The 25,789-nt window shown below is 55.4% G+C and overlaps 3 protein-coding genes across 4 annotated transcripts; all 3 read right to left on the bottom strand.

Annotated features, from left to right (window-relative positions):
* Positions 1–200: 200 nt before the first annotated feature.
* COASY (Coenzyme A synthase) lies at positions 201–4,340 on the bottom strand. Of its 2 annotated transcripts, XM_067714835.1 has the most exons (10): positions 4,230–4,340; positions 3,132–3,839; positions 2,340–2,554; positions 1,963–2,094; positions 1,631–1,820; positions 1,483–1,547; positions 1,207–1,291; positions 949–1,046; positions 714–860; positions 201–612 (listed from the first exon to the last, which is right to left on the bottom strand). In XM_067714835.1, the coding sequence occupies exons 2-10, from the start codon at positions 3,826–3,828 to the stop codon at positions 553–555; spliced, it is 1,689 nt and encodes a 562-aa protein (XP_067570936.1). In that variant the 5' UTR covers positions 3,829–3,839; positions 4,230–4,340; the 3' UTR covers positions 201–552. The 2 variants fall into 2 exon arrangements, with proteins under 2 accessions (XP_067570936.1, XP_067570938.1); XM_067714837.1 differs by lacking the exons at positions 201–612; positions 949–1,046 and having other exon boundaries at positions 796–910.
* An 8,130-nt stretch (positions 4,341–12,470) lies between these two features.
* On the bottom strand, positions 12,471–15,000 carry HSD17B1 (hydroxysteroid 17-beta dehydrogenase 1). The gene is made up of 6 exons (XM_067717219.1): positions 14,327–15,000; positions 14,050–14,217; positions 13,724–13,903; positions 13,463–13,556; positions 12,818–12,995; positions 12,471–12,728 (listed from the first exon to the last, which is right to left on the bottom strand). The coding sequence occupies exons 1-6, from the start codon at positions 14,421–14,423 to the stop codon at positions 12,489–12,491; spliced, it is 957 nt and encodes a 318-aa protein (XP_067573320.1). The 5' UTR covers positions 14,424–15,000; the 3' UTR covers positions 12,471–12,488.
* A 1,868-nt stretch (positions 15,001–16,868) lies between these two features.
* Positions 16,869–23,818, bottom strand: NAGLU (N-acetyl-alpha-glucosaminidase). Its single transcript, XM_067717218.1, is given in 7 exon segments — positions 16,869–17,104; positions 17,107–18,312; positions 19,315–19,571; positions 20,579–20,664; positions 20,850–20,996; positions 22,262–22,409; positions 23,255–23,818. Coding segments are annotated over 7 exon segments (2,304 nt in total). The 5' UTR covers positions 23,641–23,818; the 3' UTR covers positions 16,869–17,030.
* Between the last annotated feature and the right edge of the window lie 1,971 nt (positions 23,819–25,789).

Genomic DNA, 25,789 nt, shown 5'->3' with positions numbered 1-25,789 from the left:
GCAAACTGAGGTAACTACAAAGTCCAAAACGTATCCAAAAGCACACAGCTAGTCAGTGATAGGGCCAAGACTGGCCTCAGTCTGGCTAGCTTCAAAAGCCATGCTCTTAACCACTGCATTCCTGGCTTACAGCTCGGGCCTGGGCCCTGCACTTGTGGCTAAAGTGTCGCAAAGATACCCAAAGGCACTGGAGCAGGAAGTAAGCGCCATACAGGCAGCACCTAGCAACGTTCACCTTTAATTCTGCAACAAGCTTCAGTGTTTGCCCTGGCTCCAGCCCACCACGGGTGCCACAGGCCTGTGGGCAAAAGCGAGGACGGAACAACGCTAGGGGGCCTGCTCCCCCAAGAGCCACATTCTCAGTGTTGGCCAAACACTGGCAAGCTGGGTAGGCTTCCTGTGTCCAGCAGGCCCAGCCAGGCCCCGCCCAGCTTAGCACAGAGCCCTCTAGGCCCCAGCTAGGGTGAGCTTCAAGGCCCCAATTCGCCATCATCACTGGATCTCTTGTCAGCTCCAGGGGTCAGTTTGGCCCCACAGAGAACTCATTGTCAGTCATGGGCCTGATGGTGCCTTGGAGATGCGCTTCTGCAGGAGGGCCCAGGCTTTCTCCACCTTTGGACAGGCCAGAATGTTGGGAAGAAAAGAGGACAGGGTCATACAAGCATCCACCAGAGACTCCCTCCCCACAACCCAGCCTTTCCCTGGGCACCAACCTGGTGCTGGGTGACGTGTGGCTCCCACAAGGTGCTCAGCACCACGTGGCTCTGGTCCACAAGCTGCTGCCCACTCATCTGGCTCTGCAGCCGGCTTTGGGCCGCAGCCTCACTCAGGCCGTCCCTCTCCACAATGCGTCGTACAGCCTGGGCAGACAAGGCATTCATCAGCCCACCGGTTTAGAGCAGGATGCGGGCTACAGTGGGGATAGAGTGGGGGGTGGGATCCAGATACCTCAGTCTCAGGGATGACAACGGTCCACACCTCATGGACCATGTTCTGCCAGCCTGCTTCGAGCAGCATGGCGGCATCAATGACGCACACCTGCTTTCCTGTGGGGAGACCCCAGTCACTGCCAGCAGCACCTTGCCACCTGCTACCAGTCAGAGAGCCAAGGAAACACAGTCCCAGGGAAAGTGGATGGTCTGATTTAGGGTGGGAACGCTCCCGAGGGAGCTTCTGCTTAGCTGTTCCCTTGGGCTGCTCACTCACCCTCAGCCATAGCCTGCTCCATTTCCTCTCTGGCCAGCTTTGCGATAACTGGCCACATAATGTCCGTGAGTATCTTCAGCTGCTTCTGAGAAAGGGAATGGAAGGGGTGGGCAGAGTTTACCCTCCCCCGGATGAGATGGAGCCAGCCCGAGGGAGGAGGCAGTTGGGAACAGTTGAGTGGAAACTGGCATTCTGGGCCAGACCAGAGAGGTCCACTGGGTCCCAACCTCTGGGTCTAGCAGCAGCTGCAGAGCCCTTGGAGAGGTGTGTGTTTACCTTGTTCCCAAACACCCGGCTGCCTAGGACCTTCCTGTTGATAATGCCATCTTTATGGAGAATATCTGGATGACAGAGACAGAAGATTGGGCAAGGAGGCCAGCCATCTCCTCACTTCAGGCCACCTCCAGCCCTTCCCAGTTATTACCTGTTCCAAAGGCTTTCACAACAGGCTGGTAGGCAGGACCACCCGGGGCATAGGCCCGGTGGCCCAGGTGGTCACTGTCGATAACATATGCCCCCAGGCCCTTCAGCCGCTGAGCTACTGAGCTCTTCCCAGAGCCACTGATGCCCGTCAGCCCAATCACGTAGAAACCTGGGGGGAGCTCTGGCCTCTTCTATGGGTAGATAAGAGGGAACCCCACAGTTACTAGGGTCCCCAGACTCAGGTTTGAGGCTGAACCCTTCAGTCTCTCCTCTCCAGCATTCCCAGCCCACCCATGCAGGGGAAGGGGTGGGAGGCAGGTGGGTTAGGCTTACATGTGGAGGCCGGAGCAGGTTTCCCAGCATTTGTTGGCGGAAGCTGGAGGAGCTGACTTTGTCCTCTTCGTTTTCCTTGTGGTTTAGGTCCTTCAGCAGCTGGATCTGGTACAAGGTGAGCTCCTCCAGGTCCTGAGGCAAAGGAAGAGTGAGGAGAGAGAAGGAGGGGTGAGATGAGGACAAATCTATCGCCTTATCCTCCCCTGCCTACCCAGAGGTAGAGCTTGCCTCGGAGGGCAAGCTGGGAAGTTCCTCCTTGCCTCTTCCCACCACCTTGAGCCCTCTCTTCCCTCCTCTGGGGTCATGTACTTCCAACAGCCCCCAGTGGCCTTCCCCATCCCCATCCACTCCCTCTGCCAGTCTCCCTCAGGGGTTACATTCTCAAGGCGGAAGCGGTTGACGGCCATCCCCCCACGATAGGTCTCCTCGCTGACCACCAGGAACTCCAGAGAGGGGTCAGAGCCAGCGGGCCCATAGGGGTCCAGCAGGGGGATGATATCAAAAGTCAAGGAGGGCTTGATGTCCACCAGGAACTCACTCAGATGTTCCACGCGTTCTGCGTAGGGTTGGAGCAGCTCAGGGAGCAACTTGCCTGGGGAAGGAGCCCAGAAGAACAGTGAGATCTTTTTACTGGGGAGGAAGAGTGTGGGCCAGTTTAGGGGAGAGCGTCCCTAAGCATCCTATCTCCAGAGGGGAGCTGGGCAGTGGTCTGTACGGGGGAGCTATGAGGAGGCAGCAGGCAAGCACAATAGAGCTACAAGGGCTGGCACGTGTGCAGAGAACTAGCAGTGCCAGAAGGCACCAGAGTCAGATGGAGAATCCAAGAGCCAGAGAATTCCGAGAGGCTCCTCTGACCGCCTGTGGCACTGCTACCTACAACTTACTCATCCATTTATTTCCTGGAACTCAAACTTTAGGATTCATCACCTGGAGAATTTGTTTAAAAGTGCAGGCTCCTTGGCTACACATGTGGGGGATCCTGATTGAATGGTGACTGGACCACACCTAGAAAGCTGCATTTATTCATTTAACAAAATTCCCTCCGTGCAAACTGAGTGCCAGGCACTGTGACATTTGGGAGTGGTGGGAAGTAACGGATGGCCCCACCCTTCCTCAATCTTGGCCTGTGGGGAGGGTAAGACTGCCCTAACTCGGTCTCTCTCACTCACTCTTCAACAGGTCTTTGTCTGCTACTCCCACCACTAGCTGCTCCTGAGCCAGGAGACACGCGACGCTGAGCAACACCTTGTGGGCATTGTGCAGGCGGTCAAACGTGCCACCCACAGCACCTCGCTGGTGGCCACGCACTGGCTGCTTGGCAGACCTGCCCACGGGGGAGGCTGGGCTGATGGTGGAGGGTAAGGGGACGTCCAGGGACCCCACGGGCAGAACTCCAGGCCCATAATCGGGGTATAGGAGCACCGAAGACAGTTGCGGACAACAGCTGTAACAACTGGTAGCATAACGCTCGAGCTGTTGCTTGGCTGGGTTGTACTGGCTTCCATCCAGGGTCTGGAAGTCGGTCAGCACCACTTCCGGCGGGTGGGCCAGGTTCTGGACTGAGCCGGTCAGGGGAGGGAGAAAGCTCTTGGTTCGGATATTGGTCAGCAGAATTCTAACGTCCAGGTGCCTGTGGACGTCGGCGCCAGCGTAGAGGTGCGTGATGAAATCGATAACTTCAAACGTGGCCTGCACGGGGCTGGACTGGGGCTGAGCCGGGCCGCCCAGGCACATGCCCGGTTGCAGGTGTACATAGAGCGTGTGATTCACGAGCCGGGCCGCCGAGGTCAGAATGGGGGCCAGGCGAGGGGCCAGGGAGGTCAGCGGCGTTGTCAACACCAGGAGGCCCGACCGGAATACGGCCATGCTGCCCAGGCCTGCGGACAGTCAGGGAGACGAGGCGAAGGTTACTGAGTGGTATGTGTCTGAGGCCGAAGACTGTAGGAGGACTCGGACCCAAGAGAAGGAGACCTGGAGCAGGGATGGCGTTCCCAGTGCGGATCGAGAGGAACCCGGGGGAGGGTACGGGACCTGGCAAACGGCGCCTCGGGGATGTGCTCTAAATCTCGGTTTTATCATTTCTCAGACGGAGCGGTGAATTCGCTGAATTGCATCGAAATCCCGGGAGGGGAAAACTCGGCAGGAGCCCCTGAGTCATAAGGCTGGGGATCCAGAAATCCTGGGCGCTCTTGCTGAGCGACACCAGGATCTTCAAGGAATCGGAGGAGAGTACGAAAAGGGGACGCTCAGGCTCGGGTCCTACTTACTGAGACCTCCGGGCCTTGGTTCCGCTTGCACCACCGTGAAGGCTTCCCCAGCCGCGACCAGTTAACATTAGTTCCGGTGCTGCGACTCCGAGCTACGGAACCTGAGAAAGGCCAAACATCTCAACTTTGGTTCGGCGAGGGATTCTCGCGAGATTTCTTATGGGGTGGGGCACCTGCATTGATAAGAAGCCGAGCTCGGGGGTTTGGGAGATACGCGGAAAGTTATTTCCAAAACCCAACCTCACGAGACCTGGGTCGAGTAGGTCAAGGCGGACTTGAAAGCCCGTTTCACACGGGTGCCCTTCAGACTCTGAGAGAAGAGGTTGGCTCAGCCATGTCCCTCAGGAGACAGCGGCAAAGGCGGAACTAACACCTGGCTTTCCTGCGTAAATCGCGGGGACGGAGGTGGGGGGGTCGTAGGGTAGCACTTGAATGAGGTTTCGGCGTCCCCAGAGCCCTCCTGGCACCCTCCCAGTCTGAGGATCTTCATGTGGGAGGTCACAGGACAATGTACAAGCCCCCATTTCACAGATGGAAAAATTGACGCCCTGTGTGTTCCAGGGACATCTGGGGAGGTAAGGACAGAGGCCATGTGTCGTGGCTCCCGTGCAGTGCTCTCCACATCACCCAGAACCAGTGATATGACAGTTTTTTACGGAGAGAGAGGAGGAGGAGGAGGAGAGCTCTGCGTGTGAGCTCAGTAGAGCCGCCAGAGAATGGTCCCTATGGACGGGAGAAAAGGGGGCGGCGGGGGTGGGGGGGAGAGGGGTGGGACTTAGTGCCGAGGGTTTACCGTGAAGCTAATGAGTGCTGGAGAGGCTGGAACTGGAAATCTCCGTGGGAGGACAAAGCCAGGTTGCCATCAGGAAACATTTCGGGTAAACTATTCAGGACGATCTAAAAAGGGAGGGAAGCCAATCTCCAGGATTCCACTACAGTAATGTGTTGTAGTTTATTTTCCCAAACTAAATAAATGCTCACTTTCATACTTAATTTTGTGGGTTTTGTATTCCTAAAGAGGTCTTCCAAAGTGTATAAGCCTCTGGCCCCACAGAACCTGCATTTGGTCCTGGAGTCAAGGATGGAAGAGTTTTAGTGCCACAAAGGCCTTGAGACCAGGATTCTTGCAAACACATCTTAAGTTGGGTTTTAAAGAGAGGACCAGTTGAAGAAGCAAATCGCAAAGACGGTCAGGAAATTCCCTGAAACATCTGGACACACAGTCTCACATGCCTACTTAGACATTGTTGGAGGAGGTTATCTGGATGACGTGACTGCCAGTTGACCAGTTGCCAGCTGGACACAGGCAGTCAGAGGCTGCTCACCCCTCCCGTGTCCTTGGAATGTAGTCTGCCCACGACTCCCACAGTGGGAGCTGTTTCAAGGACGCAGACTTGAGAGGGCAATGTGTTGTTGCGACCAACTGGATGAATTACATGACTGAACCCAGTTAAGGCCTCTGTAGAAACTTGAAGATTCTGGTGTGCAGGTGCAGAGATCTACTCTTCTAGCACTGCCCAGGACAAGCCTCGTATGTAAGTTCCCTTGCTTATTAAACCTGCCACCTACCAATCTGGAGTGGCTGTCTCTTTCTTCAGTCTCTCTTTGCCCTCTGTGTATGGGGCCAGTTTACAAATCAACATTGGCAAGCCTGCCAGGAGACCGAAGAAATGGGCCTTGGGAAAGAGGCACCTGCATGGGAAATCTTGGGAAACGCAGGCTGGTCTAACGTGCCTGTTTGAGGAACTGTGCCGGGTGCACCGTGGCTAAGACGGGAGATGAATGTCTGCAGGGTGGGCAGGTCGCTGGCCACTGATGCCTAACTAGAGGCTGAAACTCAAGTTGAAAAGCTGGAAGAAGAGCTGAGGTTAGAGAAGGATGTGCATTGTCCACTGTTCTGCTCACTTCGGGGCTGGCAGGCGGGGTGGGGGAGTGGGATGATAAGTTGGAGACATTACTGTGCGGTTTACAAAGCTAGGAGCTCGAGAGCTGCCTCAAATTAAGGTCCAAACGCTTGACAAAGCCCGACTGGATGCTAAGAGGTGGAATCCCCAGGAAAGTGAAGAGAGGGAAGGGGGGTGTGTTGTGGTGACCGACAGTAAAACACACGAAACACCCCATGCCATAGGACCCCTATGCAGAAGAAAACAAAAACCAGGTGATGACCATCCCAGCCAGCAGGGCAGCCCCCATTCAGGAAACGTTCACGATGAGAGAATAAACGTCCACTGAGATTAGTGATACAGCTGCCGAATTCCAGCAAAAGGCCAGGGAAAGTATCCAAGCATGGTTAGTATGGCTATGGAACTGGGGGGTGTGGGGATGATTTCCCTGGCTGGGCAGGAGGCAGAGAAAATGAGCAACGTCACCACACAGCCGGCCCTCCTGAAGCATCTGCATAGGACTTGGCGGCTCGAGGTCCTCACTCTCTTATAGATTGGATTATTCTAACCTGCAGGGAGGCTTGTCCCAATATGAGGGGTTTCCCTGGGCATGTGGGACCCTGGAAATCTATAGAGGAGTTGCAACAACTGCTTAGGGAGTTGGGAGTGAGACAGGCCATCTGTGCTCCTATCTTTGAAGGGCCTGATCAGGCCACATTCACTGCAGGAATGAAAGCCAAGATACTCCAGACTGCCCCCATCACCTGGTATGGGACAGTAATATCCACGCTGAGCCCAGTTGTGGGACAAGACATTTGTGATGTTGGGCAATCCATTGCTGATCTAGAGGAAACCAACAAATCCCAGGAACAGTTACATACTGGCCTGCAGGAAAGACCCAAGACAGAGAGGGAGCTCAAAAAGCCAAAAGGCTATCCTGAAGGGCTGTAAAGGGTTTGGTAAAAGTAACCCGGAAACAAACGTGGTTTGACTTCATTGCTGCTGGGAACGCAACTGAAAAGATACATCGGCCATCCAGTGCTGTGTTGGTTGGCCTGTGGGAAGCCTTAAAACCTGCATAACATTTCAGAACTGCCCACTCGGCCCTACCATCCCTGACGCCCTGCCCGCTCCAGCAGAGGCCTCAGGGATTCTCCTGTTTGAGGTGGGTGCCTCCCACGTGCGCAGGTTATAGGATGCAGGCCAAGACTGCTTCCAGGTGAGGCCCACTGGAGGCAATCGGAGGCCTCCTGTGGAGCTCGCTACTGGTTGATCTTCCAGGAATAAACAGAAGGTGACAGCTCTGGCGACTTCCCTGTGGTCCAGTGATTAAGACTCCATGCTCCCAATGCAGGGGGCCCAGGTTCGATCCCTGGTCAGGGAGCTAGACCCCGCATACCACAACTAAGACCCGGTGCAGCCAAGTAAATAAATATTTATTTATTTTTTAAAACAAGTACAGCTCTGGTGGATACTGGAGCTGGATGTACTCTAATATCTTTTTCTTCTTTCCTTTTTTTTTTTGGCTGTGCCGCACAGCTTGCCGGATATTAGTTCCACGACCAGGGATTGAACCCGGGCCACAGCAGTGAAAGCACCGAGTCCTAACCACTGGACCGCCGGGGAATTTCCCCGGATGTACTGTAATACACGGTCACCCTCAGAAGTTTTCTGGCCCCCTCAGCGCCACTGAATTATAGAGCGCAAATGGTTATAGTCAGGAAAGTCCTTTTCACACAGCAAATTGGGCGTTCTCCTTGCCCCTCCACACCCCTAGAATATGAGATTTGTTTTTTGAATTTTATTTTATTTTTTATACAGCAGGTTCTTACTAGTTATCCATTTTATATATATTAGTGTATATATGTCAATCCTAATCTCCCAATTCATCCCACCACCACCACACCCCCGCCACTTTCCCCCCTTGGTGTCCATATGTTTGTGCTCTACATCTGTGTCTCTATTTCTGCCCTGAAGACCGGTTCATCTGTACCATTTTTCTAGAGAGAATATGAGAGTTTTTATCACTAATACCAGAGAACATAGTGGGCATTGATATCCTACAAGGTCAAGCTCTGCAAACCTATGTCTGCGAATCTGCCTCTGGGTTAGAGTAATCAGACCAGTGATGAGGGGAACACCAACTGGGAATGGTAAGCCTGCCACCCCCCGGGAAGAGTGGAAACTGTCAAACAATATAAATTGCCTGGGTGGGTGGGGCTTAAGGGAATAGAAGAAACTATCCCAGAACTGCACTGAGTGGGAATGGTACGTTCTGCCCATAGTACGTTCAACAGCCTGGTATGGCTGGTGAAAAAGCCAGATGGCTCATGGCGGATAACCGTGGACTACGGAGAGCTGAACAAGCCCCATCCATGTGTCTGTGCCCAACAGTGCCACCGCCTTCAGTACCTTGGCCGCCATCCTAGGAACGTACCATGCGCTACCTGACTTAGCGAATGCTTTTTTCAGTCTACACCTGGCCACTGAGTCACAACATCAATTTGCCTTCATGCGAGAGGAGCAACAATGGACCTTTCAAGTGCTTCCTCAAGGCCACCTGCAAAGCCCCACCACATGTCATGGGATGGTAGCCCAAGACCTGTCCCTATTCTCCTTCCCCACATCAGTAAAATGGGCTTGTTACATTGATGAGATGATGTTAACCTGTGAAGACTTGCCTCTGCTGCAGGACCTTCTGCAGACTTTGCTGGAATATCTGTGAGGACGAGAATGGGTGGTGAGCCCTCAGAAAATTCAAGGCACAGGCACCCCCGTAAAGTTTTTGGGGAGTTGTTTGGTGGGGTAAGACGTGCATTGTCCCAGAAGCTGTGATTGATTAGGTACAAGCCTATCCAACCCCTAAGAATATGAAAGAGGTGCAAGCGGGACTTCCCTGGTGGCGCTGTGCTTAAGAGTCCGCCTGCCAATGCAGGGGACACGGGTTCGAGCCCTGGTCCGGGAAGATCCCACATGCCGCGGAACAACTAAGCCCGTGTGCCACTACTACTGAGCCTGCACTCTAGAGCCCGCGAGCCACAACTGCTGAGCCCACGTGCCACAACTACTGAAGCCTGCATGCCTAGAGCTCATGCTCCACAACAGGAGAAGCTACCACGATGAGAAGCCTGCGCACCGCAACGAAGAGTAGCCCCCGCTCACCACAACTAGAGAAAGCCTGCGTGCAGCAACGAAGGCCCAACGCAGCCACAAATAAGTAAATAAATAAATAAATATATATATAAAAGAAAGAGGTGCAAGCCTTTGCAGGGATTTTGGGGTTTGGGGGGACTTTTACTCCCCACCTGGCACAGTGCCTCCATCCCTTATGCCGCCTGATGAAGAGAAGGCGCCCGTGGAACTGGGGATCAGGGCAGCAAGCTGCCTTTGAGACGGAAAAAGTACTAGTGAAGCTGATCGCAGCTCTGGGCACCTCCCCAGCAGGGCAACCGTTTAAGTTAGATGTGTCTGTGACTTCGGAACACACTGTGGCAGAGACAACAGGAGAGGAGAGCACCCTTAGGATTTTGGTCCCAGCTCTGGGGGGGGGGACAGAAACCCCAATGTACCCCTCATAGAACAACAGCTCCTTGCAATGTACACAGAACACCCCACCAGCTATAGCCTCTCACGAAAGAACAGCATATCATGGTAAGAACGTCCCTTCCTATCAAGGGCGGGGTTGAGACTATGTTCTATGGACCCACCTCTGCCATGGCTCAACCCCCACGTTGACTAAGTGGCCCATTTGCAACAGAGGGGCACCCTGCCTGCCAGCCCACTGTCTCTAGAAATTCAAGTGCTACTAGGCCCTGAAGAGTATGTAGATCCTCCAAATTCCCCTGCCTCTATACCTGAGGTGTCCCCTGCAGCCTGTAGAGAGGCGGGGTGGGGGCAGGGATCCCCGCTGATGCCTGGTATACAGTTGGGTCTAGTCGGGGCAACCCACCCACAGGGACTGCAGTTGCTATTCTGCCCAACACTGACACCATCTGGCTGGAAACAGGAATGAACTGCAGCAGCCAATGGGCTGAACTCAGAACAGTTGGGCTGTTCTAAAGGGATTAACCCTATGGCTTGGACGAAGGGAAGCTGAGAGATGGCTGATCAGAAAACAGCCCTCGGGCTTCCCTGGTGGCTCAGTGGTTAAGAATCCACCCACCAATGCAAGGGACACAGGTTCAAGCCCTGGTCCGGGAAGATTCCACAGGCTGCGGAGCAACTAAGCCCCGTGCGCCACAACTACTGAGCCTGTGCTCTAGAGCCCGCAAGCCACAACTACTGAGCACGCGTGCCACAACTTCCGAAGCCCGCGTGCCTAGAGCCTGTGCTCCACAACAAGAGAAGCCACCACGATGAGAAGCCCATGAGAAGCCCATGCACCGCAACGAAGAGTAGCCCCCTCTCACCACAACTAGAGAAAGCCCCCGCTCACCACAACTAGAGAAAGCCCACGCGCAGCAATGAAGACCCAGTGCAGCCAAAAATAAATAAAATAAATTAAAAAAAAAAAGATCAGCCCTTGTACAAGATGTGTGAAAAGACATTTGAGTTCATCCGCGAGTCTGAGGCAGTCCTCACTGTCTTCCACATCCTGGCTCATAAGGCACTGACATCCCCTGGCAATCAGAAGCTGATGCCCTAGCCAGGATACAAGCCCTAGCAACTGACCCTTCAGTAGATACAGCAGATTGGGTGCATTGAAGAAACAGCCACTGCAAAGCCTGTATGGGATGGCATATTGCCAAGGATACCTGATTGCCCTTGAAATATGGTGACTTGGTTAATGCAGTAACATCACGACCTATGTGTTCTAAACAATGCCCAGAGCAACTGCCAAAGGAGTCTGGGCCGCGCATCGGAGTTCCCAACCAGTGACGGATTGGTTGCTGAAACACGCTACACCTGGAATGGAAGATGCACCATTAAGAGAGGGGAGAAGGTGGGAATTCCCTGGTGGTCCAGTGGTTAGGACTGCTGAGGGCATGGGTTCCATCCCTGGTTGAGGAATTAAGGTTCTGCAAGCCACGTGGCCAAAAAAAAAAAAAAAAGAGGGGAGAAGGTGAAGGTCTGGTCTGGCACATCCCGCCACGCGGCCCCCGCCCCCGCCCCCATCCTCACAACTGACAGTGTTGCCTCCCCAGCCAACATGTATGGTATGCACAACCAGGTCAAGTGCCTAAAGCTGCCACCTCCCTCTCCTCAAGGCCAGGTGGGCACGTTCTGTTTTCCACTGTTGCAGTCATTTGGCCGCTGTCTTGTTTCCCTCCATTGGCCTGGGGGAAGTTACAGCACACACAGGTGCCCTTACTAACTGCATCCAGCAAGCCTTAAATGATAACCAACAAAGCCCATCCTTAGGTCTCTAATGAGAAAGCTGTCCTCCAAAATAGGATGGCTTCGGACATTACTACTGCCACGCAAGGAGGCACCTGTGCCATTACCCAGAGTGTTGTGAACCTGATGAGTCTGCTAATGTATGTTCTCTACTAAGCCCCTCCTGCGGCACCCCTACTGCTTTCCTCTGCCTGCAACCTCCTCCCCTAGTCTCTATCTCCACCCTTCCTCCGGCACCCAACCTCAGAGGAGGTTAGAGGGAGATTGGCTCTGCAACCCCGCAGGCCCTTTAAGTGGCTGCTGCCACGCCAGCTCCTTTTGCTGGCTTCCGGAAGGAGGACGTGGACCACAGGGCAGAGCTGGAGCTTCGGCTTGACCTCCTGGTGAGAGGCAGCTCTGGGCGAGGGGGGATCTCTCCTGCTGAGTGTTGTCTTACGGCAGGGGGCAAGGAGAGGGGTGAGTGGGGCTGTCTCCTCTGGGCTCATTTAGGCTTGTTTCTTCCTTACACATCTGGCTTCCACATGGGAACACAATCACAATAGTAATACCACTAGTAGTAATAATAATAGGGCCTGCTATTAAGACTTCTATACCAGCACTTTTGGGCATTATCTCAATTAATTCTTATCACAATCCACGACATAGGTATTATACCCGTTTTGCGGGTAAGAGAATGGACTCGGAGAGGGTAGGACGTTGCCTAAGGTCCCAGGACTCGTGGGAGCCAAGTCACAAGCCGACTGTCCCCGCACCCAAGTCCACCTAACTGCTACTGCTGCAGACACCCCTCGGGAATCCAGGGACCACTCTCCCTGCCCTGAGGCGCACTTGAGGCGTGACCTTGGGCTAGCTCCTTCCCTTTCTGGACCTCGGTTTCCGTAGGTATAACCTGGGCTAACACCTTCTTTCCTGATCATCCACCCGCCGCACGCGCCAGTGATCACACAGGTGAGGTGCAGTGAAAAGCCCCTTTTCATCCCCAGACCGCACAACCCGGGGCCGCAAAGGAGAGCGCGGGAGACAGCGGCGAACCAGGCCTTTATTTCGGGGCGGCAAGAGGAGCTCCGAGCTCAGGTGCCCCCGGTTCTCCGGCTCCGGCCTCCGCCCCGGCGCCGTCTGAGCCCTCGGCGGCCTGGTCGCCGAACACTGCTTGGTGCGCAGCAGCGACGTAACTGCAGCCGCTGGGGTCGGAGAAGCGCAGCTGTATCAGGGGCAGGAAGCGCTCGGTGGTGAAGTAGCGCAGGGCCGGGCGCGGGGCGCGCAGCGCCTGGAGGAAGACCTGCAGCGGCGGGAGGAGGCGCGCTGGCCGGGGCTGGGCTGGGGAACCGGAGCGCTGCCCCCGCTCCCGCAGTCCGGCCCGGCGCTCACCTCGGTCACGTCCTCCGGGTCCTGCCCCGCCTCAAGAAAGATCTGCTCGGAGTGGCTCAGGTAGCGGGAGAAGAGGTCGCGGGTCTCGGCGTCCGCGCGGTCCAGCACCCCGCCCAGGCCGCCCTCCAGCTTCTCGGGGAAGGCGGTGTGCACCGGGCCGCACTCGATGAGACTCAAGCTGCCGGCGGGAGAGCGGCGGGTGGGCGGGGGCGAATGCGAGTCCGGGAGGGAGGGCCGGAGGGGGGCTGCGCCCGGCTGGCGGGCGCTTAGGGTAACCCGAGCATTTGAAAGCGGTTTACTGCCGGAAAAGAGCCCCCACGTCCCTTGGAGAGTGTGTGAGAGAGGCTCTGGCGTCATTATGCCACCCTGGCTGGGTCCCTTAACAGCTGTGTGACCTTGGGCCAGTCACCGAACCTCTCTGGGCCTGAGCTTCCCACTAACAATACCGACGCCTCACCAGCTAGGTCGGCAGGTGGCGTGAGAGGGCAGGTGCCAAACGCCCAGTACTGTGCCTGGCACACAACAAACGGGCGCCGCACTAAGGAGGGGCCAGGGAGAACGCCTGAGAGCGGTTCCAACAAAACAGGGTGCTGGGGTTCCCAAAGTCAGTGTTCAGAGGGTCCCGGGGGCGGGGCGGTGACTCACTGGACCCCGAAGGGCTGCAGCAGAATCGCCAGACTCTCGCACAAACCCTCGATTGCAAACTTGCTGGCGCAGTAAACGGCGTTGAAGGGAAGAGCTTGGAGGCGAGAGGAGGCTGCTGAGGCGCGTCGAGGAGGGGAGCCGCGGGGAGCGGGAGGGGCCCGGGGCAGTTTCACCAGGTCCCACCCCTTTTATTAGACCTCCGACTCTCCCGTTGAGCCCCGCCTCCTGCGCGCCTCTGCTTCTTCCCCGGCTTCCACTCACCCATCAAGCCTCCCACGCTCCCGGTCACCAATATGCGTCCCGAGCGTCGCCGCTTCATGTCCGGCAGGAAGGCCTGCAGCATCCGCACGGTACCGGTCAGGTTCACATCCAGCACGGAGCCCACGGCGCCCTCCTCGTGTGCCTCCAGCGGCCCCACCAGGCCCCGGCCTGCGTTACATACTGCGGGGGGAGAGAGACCGAACTCCGCTCGCCTCACGCACGGCCCTCCTCCCCGCCTGTCCCCTCGTGCTCCCTGGGCCTCGGGACGTCTTGGTTTGGACACAGGGTGAGGAAGGCTCCTGCACTAGTTTTGCAGGGAGACTCACCCAGCACGTCCACGCGGCCCTCGGTCACGCATGCCCGGGCAGCGGCTATGGAATCTGCGTCCGTCACATCCAGCTGCAACATCTCCAGGGAGCCGGGAGGGCACCCTCGGGACCGGGCGGCCTCCCAAAGTGGGCCCTGTGCCATCAGGTCCCTCAGCGTGGCGTACACTGGAGGTTCAGGGAGAGGACGAGGCTCTGAATTTCGGGCTTACAACCCTACCTAGGCCCCCTTGGACCAGGAAGGAGCTGGTCTCTCCACCCCAGTCCCCTCACGTACCTTTGAAGCCCTGGGATGGGTCGGACGCCAGGCGCAGGGCCAAGTGTAGGCCAATGCCGGAGGAACAGCCGGTGATGAGCACCACGGTGCGGTCCATGGAGCCGTGCTGCGTAGGGAGAGGCCCCGGGAATGCTGGGCGCTGGTCTCTGGGATGGATATCACCTGCTTCGCCCCGCCCCTGCCTGCGTGGGTCCCCACCCCTTGTTATGTCTGCAGCACAATCTCAAGGCTGAGACCTACTGTGGATCCCTGGCCTTCTCTCCCCAACCTACTCCAGGTCAAGGCAGAGATGAGGCTACCACTTAGAACACCCCTTCTTTAAGTTGCTAGTCAGAGGGAGGGTGAAGCTTTGCAAACAGGAGGTGTGGGCTCCCATGTGGGCACTGAGCGACCTGGGCAGATCTTTGCCTGGCAAGCCTCTGTCCCACAGGGACAATTATAGTTGCCAAAGTTTGTTGCTGAGGGTGTGAAAGTAAATGTTTTGGAAGGGTGTTCTCAGTTCAAAGGTCAGGGGTTAGTTTAAAACTGAGGGGGGCTTCCCTGGTAGCACAGTGGTTAAGAATCCGCCTGCCAATGCAGGGGACACAGGTTCGAGCCCTGGTCCGGGAAGATCCCACGTGCCGCGGAGCAACTAAGGCCGTGAGCCACAGCTACTGAGCCTGCGCTCTAGAGCTCGCATGCCACAACGACTGAGCCCAAGCGCCACAACTACTGAAGCCCATGCGCCTAGAACCCATGCTCCGCAACAAGGGAAGCCACCGCAATGAGAAGCCCGTGCACTGCAACAAGGAGTAGCCCCCACTTGTGGCGTGCCGCAAACAAATTAATTAATTAATTTAAAAAAAGAATATTGGATAATTGGAGCTGAGCACTCAGGAACTCGACAGCTGCCAGGCTCTTGGTTTTAATGCATGCTACCTGCAAAGTAAGACAAGCTTTTGCTAACTGGACATACTTCTCAGTAACTGAAGGAATGGAGCGAATACTAAATGTTTCCCCTGGGGAGGTGTCCTGTCTCTTCAGGGAAACATGGTCAGTATTCTGTAAAGTTACCCTGGCCTAAATGATTACTTGTTCTGACCAAGGTATTTATTAGGCTATTTTAAAGTCACAGCATCCGAAGAATGTCAAATAGTTCAGCTAGCCACAGAGTCTAAGATCCTGTATCTCCTGGCACTGTGGAAACACCACACCACTGAGCTAAGTGATTCCTTTTTTCAGTTTTTCAATATTTTATCAATATAAAACTACTGCCACATCCTTATACTTTCTTTTATGTCTTCTTCAACCTAGGAGAGACCTCAAATCTGAAAGTATTCTCTACTTCTCATCATTAGCAAATGTTTTAGCTTTCTAAATATTTGTATTTAACTCTTGTTTCTAGGGTTTTGTTTTTGCAGTTTAGAAACGTTTAGGAATATTAGGACTTTATCCTTTCTGCTTGATACAGCAGGGGTGGACTACTAGCCAGTCTAGCCTAAGAGAAAAGTGAAAAGATGCTTCACCGAGCACAGCGATTAACCCAATACAAGTTAGATTTAGAAGGAATGTTGTTTAAATTACCTCTTCTAGCCTGAATACATGAATTCTTTCAGATCAGGAAAGATTAGAGGAAGCAGCCTAAAAACTCTTAACAATGTGACTCTCAGTGGTAAATGACAGTGAGAAGCAGCAGCAGATTATAATTTGGTTTATGGGATGTGATGCATGTGCTGTGATAGGAAACCTGAAATGATGGTTGAATTGGTAAAAAACACTGCATAAAATTTGCTGTAAGATATATAGAGACTTATTTTCTGTACTAAATTCTTTTTAAAAAACTTTTAATTTTATATTGGAGCATAGCTGATTAACAGTGTTGTGATAGTTTCAGATGCACAGCAAAGCTACTCAGCCATATATATGCGTGTATCCATTCTCCCTCAAACTTCCCTCCCATCCAGGCGGCCACATAACATTGAGCAGAGTTCCCTGTGCTATATGGTAGGTCCTTGTTGGTTATTCATTTTAAATATAGCAGGGTTGTACTAAAGTATTCTTTTTTGTTGTTTTATTCTTTTTTTGCGGTACGCAGGCCTCTCACTGTTGTGGCCTCTCCCGCTGCGGAGCGCAGGCTCCGGACGCGCAGGCTCAGCGGCCATGGCTCACGGGCCCAGCCGCTCCGCGGCATGTGGGATCTCCCCGGACCGGGGCACGAACCCGCGTCCCCTGCATCGGCAGGCGGACTCTCAACCACTGCGCCACCAGGGAAGCCCTAAAGTATTCTTATAAGAAAAATAATTATTTGTAAAAAAGGTTTCCTGTGTCAAGTATTTGCGCAATCAGAGCTGAATTGTAGATATTCTTGTAATATCTAGTTATTTTGAAAGATTTATATAATGAATTCTGGATATATGACCAACAAAACTGATGAAATGAAACAAACAAACAGAACACCCGAGGAAGCTGAGGTAAGGGGACAGGGAGACCTGACCTGACCAGCGTCCATGCTATAGCCCTGAGTCCTCCCCGGCATCATGGCATTGACATTCTGACACACGGGCCCAGGTGATTCATCAGTTTATTAAGTTGTATTAAAACAGTACTTTGATCCCACATTTGGGATGGCGGAGGAAGGCGGCTCGGCTCCCTCCAAACCTTCCATGCTTGATCCCATCAGCATGAATTCCTTCACCCAGGCCTGGGGAACTCCTGTGATGCTTGCCTAGCCCCAGGCCCTGGGAACCTGCCCAGGCCTGGAATTTGGGGAAAACATGGCCCAAGGGTGCTTAATCTGTCACAGGCGCCAGCCACCCACCGGGGGTAATATTTGAGGAAGAGCTTCTTGGCCAGGTCCACTGTGTCTCCTTGGGGCTGGCTAGGATACCTCTTTGTGCTGAGGACGAAGGTCTGTTCCAGCTGGAAGGCATTCTTGTCAAACTGGTGCTGTTGGAAGGGGATGCCTTGGACCAGGCTCTTAGCCAGGGTCTCCGTGAAGAGCCGCCAGCGGGGGGCGTAGTAGTCGGCCACCAGTCCCGCCAGCTGCTTGTTGGCGTAGTCTAGGATGTTGCCCTCTGGCCCCCACAGGGTCAGCTGGTAGCGGCTGTTCTGCTCATAGAAGCGGGCCTCAGTCTCACTGACGGCAGCCACCCGGGCCTGCTCCAGCCAGCTACCCAGCAGGAAGTGGCTGTCACTAGCCAGCACCTTGTCCAGTGCGGGCAGGAGCTCATAGGCCAGGACGCCTCCTGCCCTCATCAGGGGAACCAGCTCCTTGTTCAGATAGGCGGTCCTCACCTTTTCGTAGTACAAGCTGACCAGCTCCTGGACTGCCTGGCGAGTGACATCCACCAGGTCGTAGCAGAAGGCCGGGCTGGAGGCCAGGGCGGGGGTGGCTGTCAGCAGCAGCCGCCACGCCTCCAGTACATCCGATCGGTTGTACCAGACGTCGGTAACCATCTGTAGGGACGGCCGCCTGACCAGCGGGCTGCGATTGTGTCCACGGCAGCCCTCGCCAGAGCAGTTGTAGACACTCCTGAGAAGCAGCCTCCACGCTGCCTCTGCGTCCCCATGGGAGACCCCGTACCGCCGGGCTGCAAAGCCCACCACCCAGGCCCCCAGATCTGCCACTGGGCCCTTCCGCCAGCCCAGCTCAGCCATGAGGGCGTAGACCACCTCGTTCTGGCCGATGCCCTCAGGGGTCATGCCCGTGCCTACCATGGTGGAGTTGGGGAAGAGGCGGGCGGCTGTGGGGCCTCGGTTCACAGACTCCAGGGCCCCAAACAAGCCGTGGTTGCCCCCGAAGTTATGCAGCATGCACCAGATAAAGGGCTGGCCCTGGAAGGAGGCTGTGCGGACGTACACGGGCCGGCTCTCAGCAAACAGGTCCAGAACCAGGAGGCGGCCACGGGGCACGGCCCCCAGCACGGCCCCCACCTGGGCGGGCCCCCAGAACTCGGGCTGGTGCTGGAAGAGCCAGCCTTGGAGCAGCCATACGGCGTCAGGGTCCACTGTGGTGGGGCAGTGGGGACAGAAAAGAGGGTGGTAAGAGGAGAGGGGGCAGGAGAGCATTCACCCCATTGTACAGATGAGGAAACAGAGGTCCAGAGAAGTTAAATGACTCTATCACAGGACACTCCTTCCCCTAAAACCCACACCACCCCGCCCCACCGCGGCCAGAAGGGCATTCCACAGCACAAGTCCTTCCCATCTCCTCCTCCTCCCACTGGGAGTGCCAGGGTATGCTGTAAAGCTTTACAGAGCATCAGAATTACCCAGAGAGCTGGGCCCCAGCCCCAGGCATTCTGATTCAGGAGGTAGGGGAGGTGCTGAGAATTTGCACATCTGACAGGCCCCAGGGTGATTCTGATGCTGCCATCCCGGGTCACACCTGGAGCATTGCTGCGCAAAGCCTGAGCCAATATGCTCCTTCCTGGCTGACACAGAGGCCTCCCCAAGCCATTCCTGACCTGGCCCCTCTCTGCCCTTCCCCTGTAAGTGGCAGGAAGGAGAGCTGGGTTCACATTTGTGCATCTAGAAGGGCACCTACCAGCTTGGGGCGCATCCCCTAACCTCTGGCCTGTGTTACCTACTTCAGCATGGAGGTAGAGACCAAATAAAATATGTTCAATAGCTGGCACTTAACGACACTTCACTCTGGGCCAGGCGTTACTCTACTTAGGAGGTAGCCCATTTTGCAGATGAAGCAGCTGAGGCACTGGGAGGCACTGGCGGGGAGGTGATTCATTGCAAGTCTCACAGGCAGGAAGAGTGGCAGTGCCTGCGTTGGAGCAGGATATCGGCTCCAGAGCTCACCTCTCAACCACAGTGTCATTAAATAAGATGATGTGTGTGTGTAGAAGTGCTTGGTAAACTGTAAAGTGCTGTGTGTCACAGTCAGGTGTTATTATTCCCAGTCCTGCCTCCCACCCCCCACTGACCTCTGCCACCCCCATCTCCCTGAGTGTCTCGGGGGGGGGGTCTTCCCTTTCTGACCTCCCCTGGCACCGAACCTGCAATCATGGCCTGGTAGACAGCGGCAGTGGCTGCAGCCAGGTAGGAGGGCTCCGAGGACGGTGGCTGCATCTCGTTGAAAGTATCGGCCCCATAGATGTGATCCGTGCCAAACTCTTTGGTCAGCGCCCGCAGGAAGAGGCTCCCCACCATGGGGAATAGGGGGTCTTCCGGAGCCAGGAGGAAGGAGCAGGAGTACGAGCAGTTGAAATGTCCCCACCTGCCCATCTGGGTGATATTGGCCTGAGGGAACACCCTAGTTGGGGGTGTGTGTGTGTGTGTGTGACAGTTCAGACATTTACTGGAGGCTGACCAGTAGTCATCTCCAGCCTCACTAACTTCTGCAGTTCCTGGGTCGTTCATGCCTCTGTGCCTTTGCACATACTGTGCCCCCGTGCCTGGAGCCCTTTCCTCCTCCCTCCCCGCTTATGCATCTGGCTTCTCCTCGACATCCTTTAAGTTTCACCTGTCTGGAAAGCTTTTGCTGTCTCTCCCCCTCCCACTGGCTGAAACAAATGACATCACCTCTGCTCTGAGCCCTTGCTGCACCCTCCCTTCCCCAAGCAGAAGTGACCTTGACAGAGAATTGGGCCCACATATATCCCTGCCCTTATCACTGTATTGCATCCCCCTGGCAACGTATCTCCCGCTGGGGGCGGGGCCTCTGTGCACCTTTGTGGCTGCATCCCCAGGCCCCAGCACAGGGCCTGGTTGGGCAGCCCTGGATAGCCCGACAAACGTTGGCTGAATGTACGAATGAGGTTCCTGCTGTCCAGTTGGGGAGGCCAAGGAGTGGCCAGTGAGGCCGGCCATGTGTGCTGAGTGCTGACAGTGGTGGGAACCAGGTGCTCATGTGCATGAGGGAGGTGGTAACCAATGCTGGGGGCCCCCCCTACAAGGCTTCCTGAAGGAGGGGAGGTCTCAGCTGGGCCCTGAAGAATTTTGCCAGCCGCAGGAGAGGATGGGTGGGTAGCACAGAGGAACAGAGGGGCAGGAAGGACAGAGGAGACCAGTGCACCCCTACCATCACTAAGAGCTGCCGTTTGCTAAGACTCCGTGCCAAGTCATATATACATTTTATAAGTGAGGAAACTAAGGCACAGAGCAGTCACGTCATCTATCCGAGGTCACGTGGCTAGTCAGTAACAGAGCCAGGAATCAAGCGCAGGCCTACATCTAGAGCTTATTTTTCTTTGACTCGTGCCTGGCAGGGGAATATAAATTCTCTCTCTGAGCTGAATGGAGGGTGAGGGGGGACCTCACCTTGTGAGAGCCTTGGGGACATGCCCTGCGAACGCTGGCAACACGGGGATCATGCCAAACGAGCGCATCCGGTCAAGGATCCGATGCTGCGAGGAATGGGAGGGGCGGCAGTGAGCACGGCCCCCCGAGGCGGGAGGCCCTCACTCTCTCGGGGCACACGGAGTCCCCACCATTCAGTTAAGGGCCCCGGGGTGGGCCAAACACCACCCCCAACCCCAGGCCTGTACCTGTCCAGCACCAATTCTGCTCCTTCCCTTCCCCATCCTTTTACCTGCAGATAAACCTGTTTGAGGTGCCAGGAGGGGGGCAGGGGGCCACTCCAGGTGTGCAGGTTGCCCATGCGCCCCCAGGCCAGGAAGGCAGGACCAGTGAAGTACTCATCGATCTCTGTCTGGGTCAGGCCCAAGGCCAGATACACCTGAGGAGGAGGGAGAGCCCCACACGTGTAAATCATTTATCTCTATTCATTGATCCATTCACTCAACATACGCAAGTTCATCTCTTCTCTGGGCTGCACCCTACGGTTACTAAGACAAAACCCGATCCCTGCCTGCAAGGAGCCCAAAGTCTGGGAGAAACAGATCCGTGACCAGGTGAGTTTGCGAATGTCACCCTTGTTGCATGGGTGAGGTGAGGCACAAAGGGGTTCTCCCCAAGATGTGGAAGGGGCCTTAGAAGGCTTCATGGAGCAAGGAGGGCTAGAAGGATGGGTGAGGGCAGCTCTGCAGGGAGCTTAAGCAGCCCCAGGTGTAGCCGGAGTGCTCAGGGCTCAGGTATGGAAGCTCCCAGGCCGGGCAAAGCCTGAAGGCAATGGGGAGCTCTTGAGTGTGTTAATAGTGGAAGGTCTCCACCAGATTTGCAGTTCAGAAAGGACACTCTGGTGGAACTTGGGGAGTGAGGAGTCTCGCTTTGAAAGGAAAATATTGCTTAGAGAGCTCTCTAAGCTCTCATGGCCGGGAGGCCATTAAGGCAGTGTAACTTTTCACATCTCAGACTGGATGGAATCTGACCTTTTGATCTGATCAAGTTATCCAAAGAGCCTGCGAGAAATTCAAGATACTTATTGGGCTCTTACCCTAAAATAACTCTCAATTCCTTATGAACAAATATTTTCCAGCTTACGTCAGAGTCAGTCACAATTCTCACGAGGCAATTTTTAACAATCTCATGGCTTAAAAAAAAAAAATTAGCCCCTCTTTTTCTTCCTCAGGACACTCTTTCAGGATTACCCGAGCCCGTGTCTCCCAAATTGCAGTCAGTAAAGACCCCAAATAAACTCTTCTTATTTGCAGCCTCCTGCATTATTTTTTGGTTGATGCTGTTCAGAGGCTCTGGCAGACTGGGGTCCAGGCAGAGGGGATGAGAGCCTGAACTGGGGTCATGGATAAGGATGGAGAAGACAAGGCAGATCAAGAGCTGCTAATGAGACAGAATCCACAGAGGCAGCTGACTGACCCACGTGAGGGTGGGGAGAGAGGGGAGGCCGGCTTCTTACAGTGTTTACAGTAGGGTGCTGGGGTCCAGCCCTGGGTAAGTGCTCCTGTGTGTTTGTCTCAACCATGGAAGCTGGGAGGCTGGAGCCATCACTCCTGCTACCAACAGTCCTGGAGCCCTATTCTCTGTGTGCCAGACACTGCGTTGATGTGGGGGAGGCGGGATGCCTGGGGTATGGTGGGCACGCACCTGCTGCCAGATGGCCTCCTGGCCGCCCCAGGCCAGCGCCAGGTTGATGCCGTTCAGCGCCATCCAGTCAATCTCCTGCTCCCAACGGGCCCAGTCCCACCACACGAAGGAGTAGCTTTGTGTGCACACGTTCTGGTAATAGCGGTACCTGCAGGCAGGGGCGTGAGCTGGGGCATGGCCCTGGGGGCAAAGATAATGTCCCTCACCCCTGAGGGTCCACAGCCTGGGGAAGAACTTGGAGGGCATCCCGGTCCTGGAACAGCTCTCCACACCACCCAGATCTAACCCAGAAAGACGCGGCTCCAGACGTGAGCTCTACTGCTTCACTCCAGGATCCACTCCAGGTGGAGCCTGAGCTTCCGAAGGTGCCCACCCACCTGCGCCCAGCACTCAGCTCCCTAGCCTCGCAGATATTTGGGAGAGCATATTCCGTTTTCATTCCTACTCTGTGTACAGCGTTTAAGTGCCATATGGCAAAGTTGGCCCCTGTCCTGAAGGGGGGGGGAAATCCCTCTCTCCACAGTCTAATGGGGAGGCAGCTGTGTGAATGCATCACCTCGGTGTAGTGGGGCAAACGCCAGAACAGAGGCCTGTGACAGGGCTGGGGGTCATTCCTCAGTAAGCATCTTCGAAGAGAGGGGTGGGGGAGGAAAGTAATGGCATTTACCGATCACCGATTATGCACCACAAATTCTACACCCCGCACCGTGCAAATACTCACAATCAAAGCGGCACCACTGCACGGTAGATGACATTATTTCCATTTTTCAGATGAGCCAGCCGAGGCTCAGAGTGACTTGCTCAAAGATACAAGGCTTTTAGAATCAGACCTGGGGTCTGAAGCCAGGCCGTGCGACCCTAAGGCCAGCGCTTCCTGGCAGCCCGGCGCTGAGGGTGGGGAGGGGCGGGGACTTCAGCTTGGGCTGGCGCCCGGGTGGGTGGAAGCGGCGGGGAGCTGCAAGGGAGCCGAGGGGCGCGGTCCGGCCGCGGTACCTGTTGGGCGTGGCCTCGGTCAGTTCCTCCGGCACCACGGGCAGCGGCTGCGGCAAGCGCAGCTGAGAGCCCGACCAGGCCACGTGGCAGCCGCAGAAGTCGCGCAGGTAGCGGTGCAGCCCCGCGGCGGCGGCCACGCCCGTGGAGCCGAGCACCCGCACCCGCGCTCCGACGCCGCCGCCGCTCAGGCGGTAGGTGTCCAGGCCGGACTCGGCCGCCAGGGCGCGCTCCACCGACACAGAGAAGGCGGCCGCCGGCCCGGGTCCCAGAAGCCGGACCAGCAGCTCCCTCACGGCCGCCGCCTCCCGGGCCTCGTCCCCGGCCGAGCCCCCCGCCGCGGTCAGGAGCAGGAACCCCAGAGCCGCGGCCACCGCCACGGTCTCCATGGTCCACGGGTCTCAGCCCGCCGGGCACCAATGGAGACTCGGGACCAGGGGCGTGACGGCCGCGTCCAATCAGCTGAGGGCCTCAGGTCACGCGGAACTGAAGGTAAAGCACCGGCCGGCGGCTAAGAGACCAGCTTCCGGGTTCCACACCAGCTCCTGAGGGTGTTTTCTGATCACACGTGGTGCAAGAGCGCGTGACCCTGGTGACTTCAAAAGTCCGGGGCCGGATGTGACTCGTAGTCCTTCACAAATGCCTTCAGATACAGCGCGCTTTCACATGCAGATCACTTTCCTTCCGTCCATCCTACCACCCAATAAGTATTTGAAGTTGATTTTGTACCAGGCGCTGCCACCCCTCTTCCGGGGAGACCTACAAACCAAGTACTTATATAAACAAAGATTTACATTATGCAGTTGACCCTTAAACTTTGCATGTGTGTTAGGAGGGCCGACCCTCTGGCAGCCAAAATACAACTTTACAGTCAGCCCTCCTGTATCCAGGGTACCGCATCCGCGGACCATGTAGTAGTGTAGCACGTATTTATGGAAAAAAAATTCCTGTATAAGTGGACCCGGCAGTTCAAACACGTGTTGTTCAGGGGTCCACTGTACTTGTGATGCTGTGTACGGTCCCCAGCCAAAGGCTTCCAAAAGGAAGTGACGTTTAATCCGAATTAAGTTGGGATTGTCCAGGAGAAGAGGGAGGGGAATACCATTCTGTGAAGAAAAAAATGCATATATGAAGACCCAGGAAGGGTAAAGAAAGAGCTGAGCAGATCTGAGGAACTAAAAGGTCAGGAAGCTGGAGGAGGGATGCACCGTGTGAGCCTGGACTGGCCATGGGGCGGGGCCTAGTGGGTGTGACCAGGGCTCTCATGTGATCTGTAAGCGGTAGCAGCAGCTGAACAGGATGGGAGTTATCTTCATTTTACATCCTGGGAAACTGAGGGCCAGAGATAGGAAGTGACTCTGCAAAGATCAGTGACCAGTAAGACAGCAGGTCTGGGACTAGAACCAGGAACTCTTAACTCTCAGATAAGTGTTTTTGCCACTATCCCCCAAGAGATGCAACTTTTCAGGCTGCTTACCAGCAGGGAGGGTTTGAGTGGGGCTGTGTGATGGCCAGGAGTGGTGGGCCCTTTGATAAAGACTGCACTTTCTAAAGGGATTCTGAGTCCTTTTGGAGGCAGGTGTAGATTTTTCCAGGTTGTCAGGCCTGAGTGCAGCTGCTTAGAGACAGGGAAGGGGTCAGAGAAGGGTTGCCAGAGCCTGGACTGAAAGAGTACATGGGAGTCCACTGAGCTTGCTCTGCCCCTCTGCCCCCTGCCCCCAGCTGCAGACTCAAGCTGCAGTGCCCCCTGCCTTGTTCCCAGCTCAGCAAGCAGCTAGTTCAGGAGGTGCAGCCCTGTTCCACCCAGTTCCTAATATCAGAAGGCTCTCAGCTTTTCCCAGAGAGCAGCTCCTAGACCTGCCCAGAGAGATGGGTCCTCATGGAACTATAGCTTGTAGCCCCCCAGGCCTCTCTACACTCCCTCCAACACCCCCTTCCAAACACCTCTAGCTTCAGGTGAGATTTGTCAGACTCTCCTCCTCCCAGGACCTGTTTTACCAGCAATTTGGATCTTAGGGAACACATTGCTTGGGGGAATTGGGCTGCAGGTCCACCGTCAGGCTCAGGGTGCCTCTCTGTGGGGTCTGGATTCATCCAGAATGGCAGACGGATGCTGGCAGGGGCAGCAGGTTGGGGACACCATCCCGGGGGGTTGGTAGCACATTCACAGCCTGAGCTCATGGGTGCTTGGCAAGAGTGTCACCGATTACTCCAGGTGTGTCACACTGTCTTTCTCGTCTTCCCCACCAAGCTGGGAACTCTTTGAGGACAATAGGGGGGCTGGTTGAAGAAATTAAGTTGCATCAGTAGGATGAAATACCAAGCATTTGCTAAAAAAAAATAGAAAAGTGAGGAAGATGTGTTGGTGCTGATTCGGAATGTTCTGCAAAGTGTACTTTTTAAAAAGAGGTCAGGGAATTCCCTGGTGGTCCAGTGGTTAAGACTCAGTGCTTTCTCTGCCGAGGGCCCGGGGTTCAATCCCTGGTCGGGGAACTAAGATCTCACAAGCCCACGGCCAAAAAAAAAAAAAAAAATTTA

The sequence above is a fragment of the Pseudorca crassidens genome, chromosome 19, assembly GCF_039906515.1.
Source record: "Pseudorca crassidens isolate mPseCra1 chromosome 19, mPseCra1.hap1, whole genome shotgun sequence".
NCBI lineage: Eukaryota > Metazoa > Chordata > Mammalia > Artiodactyla > Delphinidae > Pseudorca > Pseudorca crassidens.
This window is presented reverse-complemented; position numbering and strand designations above follow the sequence as displayed.

Bases quoted from the DNA above. Each gene is read 5' to 3' on its own strand.
- HSD17B1 (XM_067717219.1), bottom strand. From the start codon at position 14,423: ATGGACCGCACCGTGGTGCTCATCACCGGCTGTTCCTCCGGCATTGGC. The intron at 13,557-13,723 runs GTGAGTGGAAGC...CTCGCCTCCAAG, and splicing joins GAGCGTGGGAGGCTTGATGG to CTCTTCCCTTCAACGCCGTT. The intron at 12,996-13,462 runs GTGAGTCACCGC...TCCCGCCGGCAG, and splicing joins CTGCAGCCCTTCGGGGTCCA to CTTGAGTCTCATCGAGTGCG.
- COASY (XM_067714835.1), bottom strand. From the start codon at position 3,828: ATGGCCGTATTCCGGTCGGGCCTCCTGGTGTTGACAACGCCGCTGACC. The intron at 1,548-1,630 runs GTAATAACTGGG...TCTGTCATCCAG, and splicing joins TGTGAAAGCCTTTGGAACAG to ATATTCTCCATAAAGATGGC. The intron at 861-948 runs GTATCTGGATCC...TTGTCTGCCCAG, and splicing joins TTGTCATCCCTGAGACTGAG to GCTGTACGACGCATTGTGGA.